Below are 20,054 nucleotides of genomic sequence, written 5' to 3' on the forward strand. Positions count from 1 at the left end.
GACCTATAGTAACTGACCACCTCCTGGTCCTCCTTCTGACCCTCCTTTGCGTCCTGGGCCAAGTCCCGAATGCTCTTACTTCGGACCTCCTTGCAATTGTCTTTCCAGAACAGCCATACTTCCTCTTCATCCTCAGGCTCGATTGAGTTCTCGCCATTTGTTGTTAAATCTATCTCAAACCTCGACAAGACTAACCTGATGAAAAGCAAAACACATGCTTTTTAGTACATTTTTTTGGGCTTGAATTTATGAGAAAAAAAGCATTGTATACTTTGTTTCAATTAGTATATCAGCATTGGTAGGGTCCAGGACTGCATTGCAGATTAACTCCTGTGTGACAGGGATGGATTTGTTCATGGACACGCAGAGATCCGACAGGTAGTCCAGAAACCTGAGCACAGATCACAAAACATGACGTCTTTAGCGGTACTGGGGGGTCAAAACTATAAATAAACAGCTTTAGTTTATTTCAGTGTGGCACAGGAAGATGTAGAAAATTATGTTCTTGTTTTGACTCATTCAAGATTTACAGTATTTGACAGAACTTCAGCACATGCTGTAAGCAAATTACCAGTATTGCCGATGTCTGGTACAAGGAGTTGCACTCATAGACTTCTGCACACATCTGAATACATTTACATAGATTTGCATTCTTAACAAGCTGCTATACAAATAAATAAGGTTTAAACTGGCAATATTCCTAGCTTCCTTCTATGCCACTCTATGCTATGAATGACACAGCTCTTCCTGTTATCCTCACCTTGGCTCTCTGTTCTTCCTTACTAGAGTGACAAATGTGTCTATCTCAGCAGCAGTGATATGTTTTTCCAACAACTTTCTGTTGTTGTGGAGTAAGGCTGTTATAGTGTCTTCTGCAAGCACGTCGTATCCTATCTGTTTCTGCATGAATCGAAATTGCTTGGCTATGTATTCCTGCAAGACAAAAAGCGAGAAGATAAAATAAATGAATAAAGAAGGTCCTTAAGGTTTAAAAAAAACAAATGTGTCTGCCCACCTGGTTCTTTCTGTAATCCTGTTGAGAATGGCGGAGTACCCTGTAACAAAGCCTGCAAATATGTCTGAACGGGGCATGTCGCTGGTCACCCAGTTCCTCCAAGCGAAGCATGGGACCATCACCACTGTCTGTGAAAGGCGCTTGGAGAAGTTTGAAGATCTGCAAAGGACATGACCTTTAGACAGGAAATCAAAATCACAAACAGACATTTTCTGATCTTTGAAACCAACCTGCTTCAGGATATTTTGTTCTCTCATTAGTTTCTGTCTTTCTCGGTTGGGTTTGTTAACCATGATCTCCAGAACATCCTGTCCACTATTGGGGATGTCCACCACGAAGAAAACTAGATCTTCAAGGAGTTTAGTCACAAACCTGAAGAAGGGAAAATTAAATGAATACCGGTATATAGATACACATATAAATAATATTGAATGTGAAACAAATACAGTATACTTTAATCTTGCCCTCGCAACACAATTTAAACAAGCAAATTTCGGGAGTTGAGAAATAAAGGAATTCAAAATGTATCATTTCATGTTACTGTTTTTACCTCCTTTCATTCTGTGTAATGGTTCCCTTTTCCAGCTTGCCAGCTATAGAGGCTAGCACTTTGCTGGCATCATTGGCGAAGTCTAAATCCCGTACCTCTGCTGGGGGTACTGGTACGATAGCAAAAGCTTCCTTATCTTCTTTAACTGCTGATGTTCCAATCTAGAAACACAGAAAGTTATGAAAATACAATATCTGCTTCATCTGTCACTCCCATAAATTATATTACAAATTCACTGAGCACTCACACGTAGCATAACAGGCTTCTCTTCTTCCTTGTCAATGGGGTTGTTGGTGCTGTGAACCCATGTATTGGTGCACAAGTGTTTTAGCCGCACATATGAACTCCTAGAAGTTAAAGAGAAAAAAAAACCTACGTAAATCACTATTATTTAGTTATTTTTAGCAATCTCAATGTCCGCTGATTCAAGAAGCAAAACAGGTCAAGTCATTATTTGAAATTGAGCTGTAAAAGAATGCTGCAACTGTTTAAGAAGAAAGTGAAAAACATTGGTTCTATGTTGAAATTACCATGTTAATGGCTGATTTCATGACATGTCTCTGGATCAACAGCAGTTTGCTTTGCACTGGTTTGTCCTGAAAAGTCAGAGCTGACTTGTACTGGATAAAAATGTCAGCACCATCTAGCAAGGGTTTTGTAGGGGCTTAGCAAGTACATAGTGCAATTTAAGATTGACATCGCACAAGCAGCTTTTTTTCTATGTCAGTGTAACAAAACACTCAAGTATCTTTAAAGTGTATTTCACTTATAGTTGACAATATCTATACGAAATCAGTTTATAGACACATTCTATACTTTCGAATCAAAAGGCAGCCAGTTAAACAGACTTGATTCTGGTGTCCCAGAGGGTTTATGGTTTTAACAGTATTTTGAGGCGGCACAGTGACAAAACATTAACAATATGATAATTTCCTGATACTACTTTCTGAAGCTTACCAGTACAAAAAGTAATTCTATAATTGAGCTGGTCACAGGCTTTGACATATTTTGGATCTGCCACAGTAACAGCATGGATGGCTGAAAGTGCCCCTCTGGCATTGAGCCGCTTTTAGAAGATTGCAATGTTAAGCATTGATATTTTCAAAGCTACAGTTTTATAGTAACTTATAGTAAGGTATTTTTCCCCTGCAGCTTTACTACTTATGTCGCAAAATGGATATACAGCAAGAGAGTATAACTGGTTTATTTAGAAGAGATTTCCTCGCATTCATTATTATCAGTATATTAAATGTGGTTGAGGTCCCCTGTCCACTTTGGACAAAGACTGTAATTCATTCTCCAAAACAGGCCGAAACACTAAATTGAGTTGATTTGAAAAAAAAAAATGTCCCAAGTCCCAGTGAGAATGAAACATTAAAAGCGGAACTCCTCAAAGAAACACTGGCTGTTATTTTCATAATTGTACCGGCAATAGGGTCAAATTGAAACTCAAATACAAAAGCATTTTGACAATTTTCAAAGCCTTCCTAGGTTGTACAGTCAACAATATTTTACTATATACTTTTTTACTATATACGATATACTTTTTAGGTCACAATTGACTAAAATGTTCTTTAGATTATGAATTTCTGTTTTTCATGGCTTCTGTTGAATTCTCATAACACAAACATACTCTGCTTGAAAAAAATAAAAACAGGTGTGGAAGTTAAGTTCTTTTAGTTTACTTTAACATTAGTTTTGCATTCTTTACAGACTTCTATAAATGTGAATCTAAATAAATAACAAGTTCCATATTTGGCATCAAGCAATTCCCTATTAACACTGAAAAAGGAAAATATATTAGAAACACCTCAAAAATTGACATTTTTAATCTAGAAAAAGGTTCAAAAGAAAATTCCACATCAGATTTCTAACAAATGAAAACCCAGCATCATCAATAGAGCAAGGATGCATTAGACTGGACAATCAAAATATCATGCGAGTAACATGACATTATATTAAATATTGATTGAGGAATATTGTGACCCTAGCCACTCCCCGCTGTTTACAGACCTAGGAAAGGATTAAGGAGATAAAAAAATATAGGCCGTAAAGCTAAGGTAACTGTAACCCATATAATATCTCTTCTCCTTTCAGCACTCAGAAAGGTCTGAACCAAGTCTCTCATACCTGCTCCACATGTGCATGAGTAGGTGTGTGTGAGAACGGCCAGACCTTAACCACAGACAGGCACTAGCAATATTCTTGGCAAGCATTACATAACTGCCTGCTGAAGCTAACAGGCTTACCTTTGTGTACTGGTTCTCCCAGGCATTAATTAGTCCCCTGGCTAAAGTTTGAGGAACAAGGTTATTTCAGGTAAGCATGGGAGGAGCTGGCAGTAGCAGCATGCAGGCACGCACCTGACAATGTGATACAACGGAGGCTTTTCACGCAAGTTGGAGATGTTTTTATTTGATGATAAGAGGGACCAATACCCATTTGAAATTTTAGAGCTACTTTTTCTCTTTTCACATATCACCATCATTAAGATGAAAAACCAGTGGCTTGTAACATGTCTCTTGTGCAAATAGATCGCAAACACATATAGAATAAAAATCTGTTTAAATAAATGATCAAGTATGACTTGATTGACACCTGATCATGGTATACTTTGCTGCATCAGATATAGAGTTACAACCACAGTGTTTTATCATTTAAGCTGGGATACAAAACAATTATTTTATATAATATATATGGTAATGTTGTGAGCCATTTGAGTTTTTATTCGCATGTATCAAGCTATATCAATGAAAAGACGTTTTGGGTGCTTTAAATACTGAAACAAATAATGTTAACTGAGCAGTAACTAGACTGTAAGATATATTTACTAAGCTTTTAAGATTTGATCCAGTTTTGATATGGGTATCCGAACATTCATTCATTAGAAGATGAATAAGCATTTTCAATTATTTTCAAATCAGTTACAAAGGAAGTCAAATATCTACAATGAAGAAGCAATATATAAACATTTTTCTCGAATAACAAATTTTTTTAAGATAAAATCAAGAATCGACTGTGTGTACAATATGTCCTAAAATACCTCATGAAAATTCATGTTCAACTGAGAATCAACGGGACCTGACAATTAACAAGAAACAAAGTCCAACTAACAATCTTTTATGACATTCCAATGTTTCTTCCATGCAGCTGAGTTCCAAAACAATGTCACTATTAACTAAAAGGAAATTGTTTCCCTGACCAAAGAACATAGTCTTGTGTTATTTGACAGTCAAGATATCCAGTTATTTTATTTTGTCTGCATTTCCACTCTGAACAGGGTTAGACGATTGAGATATCTCCTTAATGCAATGCACACTTCACTTGCATTGGTTCATATTTATTTATCTAGAAAATGATTTATCCAATCACGTGTTTATGTTACATTCTCAAGGAGAGGGCAATTACTTATCACCCCTTTGTGGCAACTGACTGTTTCCTTTACCACTAACTCTTGCAGTTTTCAAAGTGTTCGACTATCTAGAGCTAGGAAATATAATACTTCTGTAAATGTGGTATGTAATGTAATGTAATGGTGAAAACCACTGGGAAGATGGAGAACTGAAATGGCCAAGTTGTCAATCATAAAATACTGCAGGACCATGCTAGCATGTAGTAAGCCTTTTAAACATTTACGTTCATACAAAAATATAAAATGAAAAATAATCTGTGCAGTGCAGAATTTTTGACTTGTATCCCAAATAAAAATCATCTTGAGCGATAATAACTAATGATTACATTAAAACAAAAACAGAACACAAAACCAATCGCATTCATTTTTTAGTGTTAATATACATGTAATACCTCGGCACCATGGAGTCCCCGCCTCTCAGAGTGGTGGGGTCTAACTCAAAGATGGAGGAGATATCCATGCCATCTGGGACAGGCACCAACGTGTACATGATTTTCTCCTGCGGTGCTCGCAGACGACCCCGCAGAGCTTCATTATCTGCATCCAGCTGGAGGATATATGCAGCATGAGAGTAAAAGTGGCTGTCTACAAACTGTTTTTAGATTATTAGCCGTAAAGGAGAGTACGTCATCCAACACAAGACGTGCGTTTTTGTATTTGGCTCTAGCTTAGTCTGATTGCTCCCATTGATACAGTAAATGGGTGAATGAAATGCAAACACACAATCCTATATCACATTCACAACAGTTTGCAAAACTCTGCTCAATAAGAGAGACTTTCCGATTCAGATGTGCATCAACTGTGATAATGAAATGGTGACACCATGTGGTAACTTACAGCTACTAAGGTGAAAGTACATTGTACCAGAAAGGAGTTAGTGGTGAAGAAAACAAGCAAGTATCTGACAGTACCTGGAAATTAAAGGGTGTAAAGTCCACCATCTGGGGAGAGAGCCAAGAACCACCACAGGCTTAGATTAAAAAAAGACTCAGCTAAAAATTCAGGGGAAGAGATCAAGCTAACTTACTGAGGACCGTTGCTCAGCACTCTCTTCTTCAAAATCTGGATTCACCTGCACACATATCAAATATCCTCCAAATTAATATGAATGACATAAGTGTGTATGTATGTCTTCACACTATGTGACACCTCTGATTGGCTAGTGAATTAAAATGCAACTTTGTGCTTCCTTATGTACTGTATGATATCATGTACTATAAGTCAGCCACTTGTCAATACTGCCATCATTATGAAAAAACACTTCTTTTTTGTAATTTTAAACTTATCCATATAAAATTGATTGCCTGAGGTAACCATTATGTGAAATTGCAATTAAGCAGATTGAAAGGTAAAGAAGTAAACACCCACCTCACCCATCTCTGCAGCCAAATAACATCCTGTGGCCAAATGTTTAAACCTGAACAAACTGTTCCAATAACCTGCACCTCCGCGACATGGGTCATGATGGACCACCTAGTGAAGATGAAAAACATGGCACAACACTATCAAGATGCTATGCTTTGCAGTATTTGTTCTGATAATGTGACATTACAACACTTAAATAATACAAACATCTTTTTCCTGTTTGTGTTTGGTGCGATTAACCTTTTTGATTAAAAGGATTTGAGTTAATAAAGGGAAAATGAGGAATACCTTTACTGAAAGACCATGTCATGCTTACCTCTATTTCCCACAGTGCTTTGCTGCTGGTGGCTGAGGTTGCAGACTGACGGCCTGTTGTTCTCAAAAACACATAATGCTTTTTCCGGTGATCATCGCAAGTAAGAAACTTCTCCTGCTCAGCATGGAACAAGCGAACTACATCACCCTGCCAAACAAAGAAAGACGGAGAAAGTAAACAAATTCCTAGTTTACATTTAAGAAACAGATGTAACTGCCCATTACATTTCAAGCTGTCAAATGTTTTTGTCTGTACCATTCATGATTAAGAATCATTACCATTTAACAATTCAATACATGAACTGCCCCAAGCCTTAAATATTTATCATAGCTTTTAATTTAAGCATTTAGGTTAGATTTGCATACATTTTGTAACATTAAAACATCTTTATTTGGTAATCCCATTTCAGTGTCTTGCCATATGTCTTACTAGAGGAAAAGAAAAACACAAAGGTGCTTACCCCCTTCAGTATTGTCTCCTTGTTATCGCTCCATTTCATGAATAGTACAACTTTCCAACTTGTGTTACAATTTACAGAATTCACCTTGATGTTTAGGAGAGAATTAAGAGCACAGGGATTACAAAACTTTAGCACATCTTTATCTTTCCCGCCATAACATTAAATTGCTATATCAGGCCGGGCAAGGCAAAACTAGTGTAGTTAAGTACAGCAGACCAGCTATAAATCCTATCTTCATGTGGATTACTATCTTCATCACAATGAAATCCATTTGAGAGAAATTATTAATGATTAAAATTTGAAGGCAATCACTTGTGCAGCTGTTGAAGTAGGCTATATTATTCTTACACTCTTATATCTTGTTCACCTTGTTTTTATTAAATTGTAATGATAAATAGATATTTGAATTACTGTGTCATTCTTTTACCTCATTGCATCCAGGGTTGTCAACTAGCTGGTGGCTGCTGGCATGTAGGGGTTGCCCTGCATTCACAGGGTTAAGGACCACTTTATCTCCAATTACAACCTGAAGAAGGGATATTTATTAATGACACATTGGCGTATTACATTTAATCCAGAAATGGTAAGACCTATTTTGTTCAGTTAAATTTAAGATAATAAAATGTAAGATATAAACACACTAGTCTTAACGGTAACTTGAACCAACTTCAACAAGATACAAATTGTCCATTTGTAATTATATGGTATTTGCAGACACACTGTGAGGGGCAAAAAACTTAAATGTGCATTACTACAGAGTCCTAAATGGGTTATAAATAGGTCACTTCCCCTGGTAAAAATTCACAAACTTGAATATTTAAAGCTTTGAATTATCATTATTGGAGAAAATCTAGGAGAAATTAAGTTGGTACACCACATCATGTTACATAGTCAGAGATTTCAGATAAGCACTAGGGGGAGCTGTTGACTATTTAGTGAGACTGAAAATCAGAAACTGACGTAAAATCGATCATATATCCTCCCCCTCCCTTTTATAATTCTGCATTTATTTGCTCATAACATAGCATGGATGTCAAAAAACACACAAAAACAGTCATACTCCAGAGCAGTTTACCATCGCATCCCATCTAAATCTATTTAAGTCTGATCAATTTTAATTCATCATATCTGATCATTTTAGATAAATGTGTGAAGGGATCATTTGCCAATGATTATTCCAAAACCCATAGTCTTTCCTGAGAATACCCTAGAAACTTGAAAACTAACAACACTAACACAAGCTGCAATCTTAAAGCAACTCAATTTGTAAAATGAGATCAGCACCGACCCAGATTTGTTACTGCCACTGATTGAATCAGTTGTATTAACCTAAAAATATACTGTGTCCCTGAAACATAAACGTAAATGGAGCTAAATGGGTTGGTTCTCATTAGTCCCCACAGCAGTTTATAGCAAATATTGAGATGCTTCCATTGACTGTCTCTTACTAGTTGAGAATGGTTTATAATTAATGAACTGATCAATCTGCACTGAGATTGAAATACATTTTTCAACAATCAATGATATTCTTTGTAGTTTTAATTAAGTGACCCAACATAATAATGCAAATAAGAACTAAAACAAGGAAAATTGTGTATATAAAAAGAAATAAATAGAAAAAAAAAACCATATATATATATATATATATAATATGTATAAGAGAACAAGACTGGTGTTCAGAATAAGCAAAAACATTAAGTGATGTATATTTAACCTGGATATAATTAACTGAAAGTTCAATTAACTAAAGTGGTAAGTATGGGTTTATGCAGAGATGTCTGTTTACGTGTGTGTCTGCATGTTTCTTAGTTTGCCTTGTTCACAAGGGACAAAGCGTCATCCAAGGGATCTGCTATTGAATTGCAAAAATGCAGACACATACATTAAGCAGTATGAGGGTAACACATGTTTGATTTATTATCTGTTCCCCTGCTTTGCTAATTAGAACTAAAGAAAACCAAAAAGAATAACTGCAGTTTTACTGTATATATAGCTCAGATGGGACTATTTATATCATGTTCAGTACACCTTGCCACTTCCAAGCTATGCCTGAGTGACTACTTCTGTTTTAACACCTTGTGAAAAGTCTAAAAATATTTTTACCTACTGAGCATAATTAACTTGAATCCCACACCCAACTCTACCTACACTGTCTCCTAGGGACCGCAACTTGTAGAAAGGCTGGATGTAGAACCAAGACCCCTCATTTCCTGCTGAGTCCAGAGTCACCCGCATGGCATTCTTCTCCAGAAGTGCAGGGAGACGCTTGTTCACTGTCAGGTATTTATTGCTTTTCAAATGCAGTAGCTTTTGAAAAACAAGAAACAGGAGTTACAATGTTTTAATTCACATAGCTGCCATCAGGCATGTGGCAGAAATGGAAAAAGGCATAGGGCATTACGGACAAATGGATGCAAAGAAACAACAAACAAATGGGCTCAAGGGACCACTTCTACTCCCCTATTTATGCCCAGACTTTGGCAAGTGTCTCTACTTATTTGCCGCATCATTTAAGTATTTGGAGTCTCCAGTTTTCTTCTCATGACCTTTGTTGCAGTAAGCATTAACCCTATTTGTATCCAATCAATTTCTGTCAAAAATTGTAAAAGACCATTTAATCCAACAACATAATAAATAATGCTAAAGTCACAATACAATTGACTTGATGAAGCTTTGACACGTCACAATACTGTACTAGTTGGTCTACCCTCGACCATGATACAAAGCTTTCATATGTGAATAAATACTTCATGCATGGAGAGAGCCAGAGTCATCTGAAAAGCATAACTGCCTTATAGTAAAATTTTTGACCAGAACATGTTTCAGGATGTTTGGGGATATGGTCAGAGAGACAATTGGTTTAGTCTTGTGCAGAGGTCTAGTGAATATATTGGTAGTAGGATGCTGAGATTGGAAAGGGCAGGCAGGAAGCATCTATGAAACCCAAAGAAAAAAATGTACGGATGTAGTGAAAGAGGACATGGATACAGAGAATTGGGTTAGATAGATGGGGTTGGTTCATAGCGGCGACTCCTGAAGGGGAAAGCTGAAAGGCAAAGAAGTAGACATTTTTCTGAATGTACCTGTATGACATTTCCATACTGGATGACTGTTCCAAGCAGTTTGCGGTTTTCAGATTCATTCTGCTTCTTTTCAAGGTCTGCAGCATGCTAGAGCATAGAACCGCAGGAAAAAGCAATTTACTGAGGCACAAATAATCATATAGAATAATAATATGATACAATAATGATATAACAATACATATAGAAATCATTCGAAAACCTATGTTTAGAGTATGTAGATAGTAATTGTCCATATACCACTCATCATACTGAAAACATAGGGATGGGGAAGATGAACTGTACAGGAACACCTTACGTGAAGTTTGTTGAGCAGGACAGTGTCAGTGGTGCTGTTTCCACCAGGCTTTGCTGCTTTCCAGAACTGTTTCTGTGCTGAGTATCTGTTCATGGGACACAGTTTGAAAAGGCAGTCTAGGGATAGAACAGAAAGAGATGATGATGATGACCCAAATCTTGTCCGATTGTAGCCTTATCAGCACTAGTTACGTGAATGCCATTTTATCCAAAAGTGCTGCAGCAAATGAGAACCAAAGCAACATTTGGTGGAATATCGGGAACGGGTTAACCCATCACTTAGGTAAACAGTGTGTGAGAGAGGATTTTCAGTTAATGCCAAAATGTACACTATGATGAAATTCTGATATTGATCTTGATATCATCATCAAGAGCACTGGTGGCATGGCTGAGGGGGTTAGACCTGGCACAGGGGGTTGGGACAGTTATTGTCGGAGCCAAACATTCGGGGTTTTGACTCTCGCGCTCCTCCTAGCCGGTTGAAGTGTTGCTAAGCAAGACACTGAACCCCTAACTGCTCATGGTTCATCTATGATGGGTTAAATGCAGTGGTCAAATTTCGCCTGTGCTGTGCTATACCTAAATGTGACAATAAAGGTATTTCTTCTTCTACTCATTTAAGGTATTTGTATTTCAACGAAGAATGTCAGCATTCAAATACCAAAAGCCTACATATTCATACTGAATTTCAAATTTCCATTAGTTATTCAATGTTTAAATAATGTGATCTTCATATATCTTAACCTGAAAATGCATTTTATAGGTAAAGGTAAATAGCTCTTTTAAAAATAACTAGGTAAAGGATACACTTATTAATTAATGTGTTTTCAATGAATTTGAAGGTAACGGGACCCCAATGAGCTATATTCTGGGTAAAAATAGCATCTGTGGCAGCCTCTGTCAGAAATGCGGCCAACACTGTAGTGTGTGGGGATTTGCCATCGTGAGGCACGAGTTGGAGGAAAGAACTGGATAAGCAGCATGGGAGCAGGAAGGAGGCCATGATGGAAGGCCAAGGACCAAATGAGAAAATGGCACAAAGGGAGGAGATCTATTTGATGGACATGAAAAAAGAATAAAGAGAGACAAACAAACAAGGAAAGGGCAGGAGGGAACTTGCAACTGAAGCGCACTGGAAGGTATGCTATTATAAATGTAAAAATTAAAAACATAAGACTAAAGCGCTCCATATTTTATGGTTTGCACAAAATGCTGAGCAACTCTGCATGATAGATTACTGGCATTTGGTATAAAGAAAAAAATATGACAATAAAAATCAGTAAAAAATCATACATGTCCTTCATATGTTCAATTTAATTCAATACAAAAAACTTTATATGTCCACTGTGGGCATCTGTATTCAGTGTTCAAGGCTGATTGTAAATCTGATATAACTCATACACCACAAAGAGGGGTTGTAACAAGATGAATACTTAGACACTAACCTCATCCACTTAATGATCTTACAATAGACAAATGTGAATAGGGCAAAAACTTTCATTCAAACTAACTCATGTAAATGCAAATCAAAAATTATGTGGGGGCACAGACAGTTACACTCCTGAAAAATAGAATGGAAGATTATAACATATGTCTCCATATCTCAAATAAGTGATGTTTTTTATTCCCTTTCAAAAATCAATAAAAGTATCAACCTCAAAAATCCCATTGGTATGGCCTTAATACAAGAAAAAATATATAAATCTGGTAATTATTTAAAAGTCAGTCTCATGACATTTTGCTCACAGTCCTGAAAGGCTAACAATAGCAACAGTTTATAAATAACGGGACATTCCTTAACCTTCATATGCACAAGTCTTCAATTTTGACCAGGACAGTTTGATAAATGTGGCTCCATACAGCAGGCAGTGTATTGAAAAATATGAAAAGTTATGCAAAGTTAAAAAAATAAAAGTTTCTTCTTGTCATAACATCGTTATTTATATCTTGGGATCTTTTACAACCATAGATAGTGTTGGCACTCAGGAAATGCATGGTTGTTGCATGTTTCATATTTTTTCCATTATGTGATCGTGGTTGTGTTTTAAATACCATAGCAAACAGCAGAACAGTTTAGGATTATAAGTCAGTCACTGCATAGCTTTGAGCATGTTTTGATTAGCTCAATAAGAATAAAAAATATTACGTGCTTCTATTTCATCCACAAATGGAAGGCAGCTCATTTGCTGTATTTACTGAATTAATCATAAGTACATGCCTGTTAGTTATGAAGCTGCAAAGAAAGATGCAAGCAGCGGACTATACAAATAGGGGTCTTTGTTTTTTGTTGTTGACTCAAATAAATGAATTTTAACACAATACATTTCTTAGCAGATGCCAGTGCATATAATTCCCTCAACAAGTGTCCTTTCTTCATGTTAGGCAGGATAAACACAATTGTGTCTGTTTATAATGATGTAGATATATTTCAAAAATTGTTAGTTTAAAAAAAAACAGAAAAAAAAAGTTTTACTTATACCGAGCTAATGTCAATATCAAGAATTCAGGGTGAAAAGGAACTACATCTATTTGAACCAATGTTGTCAGAATAACCTGTAAGACAACCTGCCAAAGAGTTCATCTAACATACAGTTTGAAGAATTATGTCCATGATAGACCATGGAACAATTCATAAGGTTGCAAAGTTTGTATGTGAAAATAAAATAATTATTTATGACGCTTAAATGTAACTAAACACATTTCTATTGATGAAACAAAGAGGCTTTACTGACCACCTACACTAAACACTAAAAAAGTCACTCTGTCTCAAAAATGCCATTTGGCCAATACTAATTATTCCCTAATTCCCTAATATTACAATTCAAAGAAAAGTTAATTTAAAGTGTAAAACCTTGATTACTTTGGTTGTTCTAAAGGGAAAGGCAAAGTAAAAATAACATTTAAAAAAAATAATGGGATTTTAGCTACATAAATGTTTGCTGAAGTCGACGTGTAAATGCTGTCAGGTTGGAGGTTACTATCATTAGAGTTGCCCATTTGCCAAATAATTTCTCAATGGCATAAGAAATCCCAAGAAACTTTTACCAAGGAGATAATTGTAAGTACAATATTTTTCTCTGACTGTGGTTGCCAGCCGAATGACACGGTTGCGTAACAATAATCATGTCATAGTTTCAAACACTTTCATGATTATAACATTCAAATATGAAAAATATGATGTTCAGTGACATTTGAAGAAATTATGAAATTAACAATTTTTTTTAAACAAAAAAGGGATGTGTTTCTTGTTCAAAATATGTGTAATTGCACAAACTGAAAACAATGTGATTGTGTATGCAAATAAAAAGGATACACAACAATTCACAAAAAAATAAGACTGCATCCTTAAAAAACATGAAGTGCTAGTACCGTCCTATTACAAGAGTTTTGTTTTGATTACCACTAAAAGTCATAGCAGCATACTATTTACAAGTATTAGTGGGTTAACAGGGTTAATTCAAATGTTGTGGCTAATACTATTATTGATCAATATCCGTTGTCTATGGCATGTGTACAAATCTCAACAAATTTAACTTTCAAAACAGTGTAAAGAATAACAGTATCACTGAGACCAACAGCCTCCAATTTGTAGTTAGGACTATTCACTAACTATTATTTAATCACGAATAGCTAGAAGGCAGAAGGGTAAATGATTCTAGTAGTGCTGACAATGTAACTTTTTAAAATCATCACTTCATGTTCATTCTCTTAATATATTTTCTTCATTAATGCTGGCATCAAATCACTCAGGTCTGTAATTTGTCATTTCAACAACTGCTGGGTGAAAAGAAACACAAACATCAATAACTGGCTCACAGCCACCCAAATACGTAATCAACTTACACCGAAGCTGAAATTTACAACAGTTTACAGCAGCCTACAGCTGCCTTACCTCTGAATTTCTTCGGTGGGTTGTTAAGGTCACCTGTGTCTGGTTGTACCACACAGCGGTCATCCACAAGCCTGAGGATAACAGTCATCATTGAAATTAACTTATACCTTAAGACATTTCAAACTTATATCAAGATATAAATATAAACATATACATTAAGATAATAATGTGATGGACATATCAAAGACAACAACAGTGTTGATTATACTAATCTATTAATCTATTATGACTAATTTTTTGAAAGTACCAAATTTGAGTTGTGGATGTCTAACACTAGATATTGATGAGAAAAAAAACTTCTGGACATTTTTAATAAGAAACCAAACACATGCTTATGTTTTTAGCTTTACCCATACATTAGACTAATTCTGTTTTTCTGTTAATTCATTAACCACCTCTAACCTGGAGCAATATCCTACCTATCCTGACTTAATGTACATGATAATCAATTCATTTATTATTTCATTTGTTATTTCTAGTCAGTAATTTTATTCTTTGCTTAGTTAACCTTATTTCTTAATTTTTGTAGTTAACGCAATGGGTAACAACATATTTTATTCTCTTCTTTAAGCAGGTACTAAATTTAACAAATAGGTTTGGGCAGGCATATTGAATTGAGCTGTGGTTGTATGCCATGGGCTGTTTGTGTTTGTAAAAAAGTAGGTTTGGTTACTAAATTTCCTGAAAAAAAGCAGTAGGTTTACACAATTAATTAATTAATTAATTAATCAACATTTATTCAATACAGCCTACTAAAAATACAAAACAAGTGACAGAAAATATCAATTTTGTTTTAAAACACTTAATAAATAATTTTAATGCGTGAAAATTGGACTTTCAAATTGTATTCTGACATGGTGAAAAATCACAACAAAAATAATTTGTTTTAATTTATTGTTATGAGGCAAAAGGCTTAATATCACGATAATCATTTTTTCATGTATCTCTGCATTCCAAGCATATTAACTGCTCAATTTATGAGGCCAACATGGAATTTTAATGGTCCTGGGAATGATGAGCCCTGGAGTATATGCTGTTAACAAAGAGGCATTGTGATGATAGAGGCAGACATAATGTGAAGCACTTCTCTAAAAAGGAATAAAGAATATAGCCTTGATCACACTGATGAGGAAAAAGTCTGGAGTAGGAGTTTCAGAGGTCATCTGTACTCAAGGTTGAGCAGAAAGTAGCAATTGTGAAAGTGCTCTGGCACAGTGAGAATGAGTCTCATCCCTATATTCCAGCATCAGGATGTCCAGTGTCATAGCATCTGAGCCAGATGGAGTTCAGGAAGTTGCAGCTGTCTCTCATGGGGGTCACTTTCAGCACTTTATACAATCGTGCTATTTATAGTCATGTCCTTTACGCCCCTCCCTTTGACAGGATGACACCATGGCAGCAGTAGGTGAAAAATCATTACTAGGCATAACAAAATAAGATGCAACACTTGACAAATGAGCTTTGTCATGGTGGCAGTCTGCAAGGCAGTGCAGATGTTTGTTGCCATGGTGGTTGACGCACACCATTAAACTGTGAAAGAGATACGTTTATGTGAGCGAGGAGGAGGACTCTACCGAGCAACAAATAGAACATGGACCTGGCAAGAGGCTGAAGATTGCAACACTTAAAACGAAAGAGAGAGGAGGGGATATCACAGATGTTTACACAGATTATTTTAACAGTACAAGAGAGAAAAATAACCCCACGGTGGGTATTTTGAATAGAGCATAAACAGAGCAAAAGCAGAGGAGAGACTGGCTTCACACAGGATAACTAAATCTGGAAAGCAATCGTGCTCAACACCTTGCTAATTTTCACATCACAACATGTCAGATATTATTATGTTTCTGTAAACATGATTTTACAGAAATTGAATCACATATTATTCATTATATAATACAGCAATACAAAGAAAGCACAATGCCCTGATTGGATATAGGAAATAATGAATCCATACCTGTTGAGCATAGCAACTACTGTATGACTCAATTACATTATTTTGCTGCCCACAGAGCTCTGTGTTTTGCACTTTGGTTAAAAAGTCCGTCATGTTCTGTCTATATGGACACAGTGTGAGGAAAGGAAATGACAGAGCAGTCATGAAAGCAGATTTACCCCAAAGTGCTGATGAATCCACTGGTGGAGCCCTCTGCATAGAGGGAACAAATGTCCCCAATATGGAGGAAACTAGACATCTTGTCAGACATAGCTCCGTTTGGTGGGTGACCCCTGTAAATAAATACCAGAAGAGATCATTATCAACCTTATTAGACTGTGAGCGTTCAGCAAACAATTCATCAATTGGGCTTTTGACAAAATCTCTAGTGGTATAGTTAAAGATAACTGATGAAAATGAGTGGATTTGTGTATCCAATGTATAATTTTAGATTGAAAAGAAGTCTGTATCATAAACAATGATAAAGCACAGGACAGTGTGTTAAGAGAAACAAAATGTTCAAGGAACTATTTTGCTACTGTCAGCAAGTCACATTGTTACACTGTTGCAAGCCCCAACCTCCTAGAATTTTTTTTTTTACAAAACCATTCAGAATTGTTATTTGGAACCTAAAATGTCATGTGCAATGCTCTGTTCTACAAGAAAACTGTAATGAACATATGTTTTGACTGAATGGCTTGAATTCTAGGATTTACTGCAACTTATGTGTCACAAATGTTCCCTTTGAGTCACAATTAATCATATCTTGATAGCATAGCTCACCCAGAAACTGATTTATTTAAATCAAATCACAGCTGATGTCTGCTGCTAAAGATAAAATTTATGAAAGATTTATGCTTTATCTGACTTTAAGTTGCAATCATTTCTGTACCTGCTTCACTCAAAAGCATGACTCAAATTTAAATATGGTTACAGGTTCTCCGAGATGCTATATCTGACAACTGTGGTGAGCCAGCCTGTATGATTGCAGGTCACAATCCTCCAAACCTTTTGGGAATGTTCAGAAACTATTGCGGGCACAAATAAATTCAAATGACAAAATACAAATAACATTGTACAAACATCCCCTGCACCTCAGAATTTATCGGTGCTTTTAAACCATGCATAGTAACAAGGTTTATTGGTGGAATAAATCAATCAATAAATAATAAATTAAATTTTCAATGGGCTATAACACGTCTTGATTTTGAAGGACTGTTTACAATATTACATCACTATAATTTATTCCAGCCCATTTACAGGACAACAATGAAGCCACTTGCTAGGTTTGATCCATGAATAAATCCTCTTTACACGAATTACACTAAACCTTGGGTTATAACACACATGTACGGAAATTTAAGCGCTCTAATCTCACAGTTGACAAAAAGGATAATTTAATGGTTCTTGAAATTGATATTGTACCCAGGTTGTGTACAATGAGTAAAATAGATGGGACTGAAAATGATATTTTTCCATGTACCCAATTATCAATAAATTATTAATATTTTATCAATCATGGGACAAAATACAGAAATATGATGGAATGAGATGCTGGTCACTTTCTCATCTTGTTTGGGTGCAGCTAATTATGTTTGACTGACTGGCACAATAACAAAATAAATATCAAGGCATATGAAGCAAGTCTTTTGACTTGGCCCCAATACCATAAAATAAAATGATTTAAAAGGTTCTGGCACATCGAAAGTATTTACAGTGATGGCAATTGAGGCACAAAAAAAAAACATGCTGCCTGAATTAAAAGATTAGAAGCTCCTCAAGCCAGCCAAAGAACTGGCACTCAGAGAGAACAGACCTCTGACAGGATCTCACTCTTCAGGTGTATTACATGCAAAACTCGTACCATGGGATCTGATTGGATTTATCATTAGGAGAACAGTGGTTACCTCATTAAAATATATTTGGCTACTCTTGATCCAAGGTTTATTAGGGAGTGCTCAGTCTGAATAATGAAATGCGCCATGTAGGTCATAATGATGGATGATAAGAGGAAATGAAAAAATGCCACAATAAAAAAAATCAACAGACAATATTGGCTGACTAAACAAAACTGAAGCCTGTACCTTTCCTTTATGTCAGTAGTCACCTGTTTCTTAAAGTGAGAATGTAATTTGTAAAAGATGATAGTGATACTGAGAGGACTTGCTAGAATCCGATTTTTGTCTGTTATGACTAGAAAATGTAAAACCTGACTAAATAGAAGAGCAAGATGATGATGAAGGCTTGAGAGCCAAAAAAGTATTGTGTAGATTAATTTGTTTCTTATATATAAGATGAAATAAAAACTAATTGGGAAGCTGAATTAAATCTTAATCTTAATCTTAATCTTAAATAAATAAAACATACACCCTGTGATATTTTTCCAGTAAACTGTAGTCTTACTCTTCACTCCAGGAATGAACCTTCAATTTGACACATTAGACGTCTGCTTAAGACTAGCCAGTTCAACAGGTGGGAATTAATTAGCGAGCTAGCTCGGCAAGTCAACATAAGGGAATTAAAGAATAAAAATATACAAAATAAAAAATAATGGTATTACTGCTTTACTTAAACACCAGCAATTTATCTGAAAATGGTTATTTCACCTCTTAAATCCTTTATTATGAAAGCTTAACTAGTACTGATTTATCGTTGTTTACATTGAAAAATAGGCTATAATGTATACTAAAAGCAACTTACCTTCTCATCTGAAATTTTCTTATCGGATTTATTATTACTATATCAAACCACAAGTTTCAGTTTAATTTCGAAATTATTTTACTTTTTTCTCATTTTTATTTTATTTTTTATTTTTTTTGTTTGATACGTCTCAGGCCACCATTGTCTTCGTGGGACCGTCTCCTTAACACGGTTTGCAAAGGTGATGGAAAGAATAAGTTAGAGTAGTATGGAATTGTCCACAAAATATCTTTCCAGAGCCATGTTCTGGCCCTTCTAAAAACTTTCATGTTATTTCATATCTTATGGGATTTTTTTGTTGTTGTTGTTGTTTTTTTTTTGCTTTTTATTATTCTTCCGACAGAATGGAAGAAACGCCGGTGCTACAAAATAAGGAGCGCGTGAGCCGCCGTTACTTCCTTAACAGTGATGCTTTCAAACTGATCAATGCATCTCGCTCGAGAATCACAAACAGAGGAAGACTTTACCTGGCCGAAACGGTCGACGGCGGCAGAGGCGGGATGAGAAACAAGTGGGTCAGTACAGGATAATTTCCACAGCGCCGTCCTAGGTTAAGTCCATGGCGGTGAAACTCCAGGTAAGGACTGGCTGAGTGGCGTTACGTGACAGCTGAGTGCGTCCTCCGCTACAATCCGCTCCTTACCTCCTCCACATGTCACTAACGGAACGCCCATTTGGTTACGCTATATACCGCCGCACTGCTCTCTGGGCAATGTGGTTCCGCCGCTTTGTTCGGTCTCAAATCTTCACACAATTCATTTAAGAAAGTCAGATATTATCTATCTTTGAATTGTTTTCAAAACGTCAGGTAATATCTAACGTTTTCAAATGAATTTGTTCCTATATAAGATGAAATAAAAACCATTTGGGAAGCTGAATTATCTTATCTTGATTCGGCATCAACAGAACATTTTAAATAATTTTTTTTTTCTCGTAAACTGTAGTCTTATTCCTCACCTCAGGAAGGAACCTTCAATTTGACACATTATATGTCTGCTTAAGACTAGCCAGTTCAACAGGTGGGAATTAAT

At 35.9% G+C, this 20,054-nt stretch overlaps 1 protein-coding gene across 12 annotated transcripts in view; it reads right to left on the minus strand.

Annotated features, from left to right (window-relative positions):
• The window catches only part of itpr1b (inositol 1,4,5-trisphosphate receptor, type 1b), a 78,270-nt gene extending 58,668 nt beyond the window's left edge, over positions 1-19,602 (minus strand). For all 12 annotated transcript variants that reach the window (XR_015107769.1, XM_086168270.1, XM_086168269.1 and 9 more), the window contains exons 1-20: positions 19,491-19,602; positions 16,503-16,616; positions 14,388-14,458; positions 10,497-10,612; positions 10,202-10,288; positions 9,267-9,425; positions 7,546-7,644; positions 7,119-7,202; positions 6,659-6,805; positions 6,346-6,450; positions 6,005-6,049; positions 5,889-5,918; positions 5,370-5,524; positions 1,813-1,912; positions 1,566-1,726; positions 1,246-1,387; positions 1,016-1,174; positions 761-933; positions 272-391; positions 4-195 (exon numbers count right to left, since the gene is read on the minus strand). Coding sequence is in view for 11 of the 12 variants with exons in the window: in XM_086168270.1 (XP_086024396.1) it covers positions 4-195; positions 272-391; positions 761-933; positions 1,016-1,174; positions 1,246-1,387; positions 1,566-1,726; positions 1,813-1,912; positions 5,370-5,524; positions 5,889-5,918; positions 6,005-6,049; positions 6,346-6,450; positions 6,659-6,805; positions 7,119-7,202; positions 7,546-7,644; positions 9,267-9,425; positions 10,202-10,288; positions 10,497-10,612; positions 14,388-14,458; positions 16,503-16,594 (2,237 nt within the window). In the remaining variant the exon portion in view is untranslated. The remainder of the gene's footprint in view (positions 1-3; positions 196-271; positions 392-760; positions 934-1,015; positions 1,175-1,245; positions 1,388-1,565; positions 1,727-1,812; positions 1,913-5,369; positions 5,525-5,888; positions 5,919-6,004; positions 6,050-6,345; positions 6,451-6,658; positions 6,806-7,118; positions 7,203-7,545; positions 7,645-9,266; positions 9,426-10,201; positions 10,289-10,496; positions 10,613-14,387; positions 14,459-16,502; positions 16,617-19,490) is intronic.
• Positions 19,603-20,054: the final 452 nt, after the last annotated feature.

Source organism: Fistularia commersonii, chromosome 21, assembly GCF_037954325.1.
Source record: "Fistularia commersonii isolate RoL2024-O1a breed Wild chromosome 21, RoL_Fcom_v1.0, whole genome shotgun sequence".
NCBI classification, from domain to species: domain Eukaryota; kingdom Metazoa; phylum Chordata; class Actinopteri; order Syngnathiformes; family Fistulariidae; genus Fistularia; species Fistularia commersonii.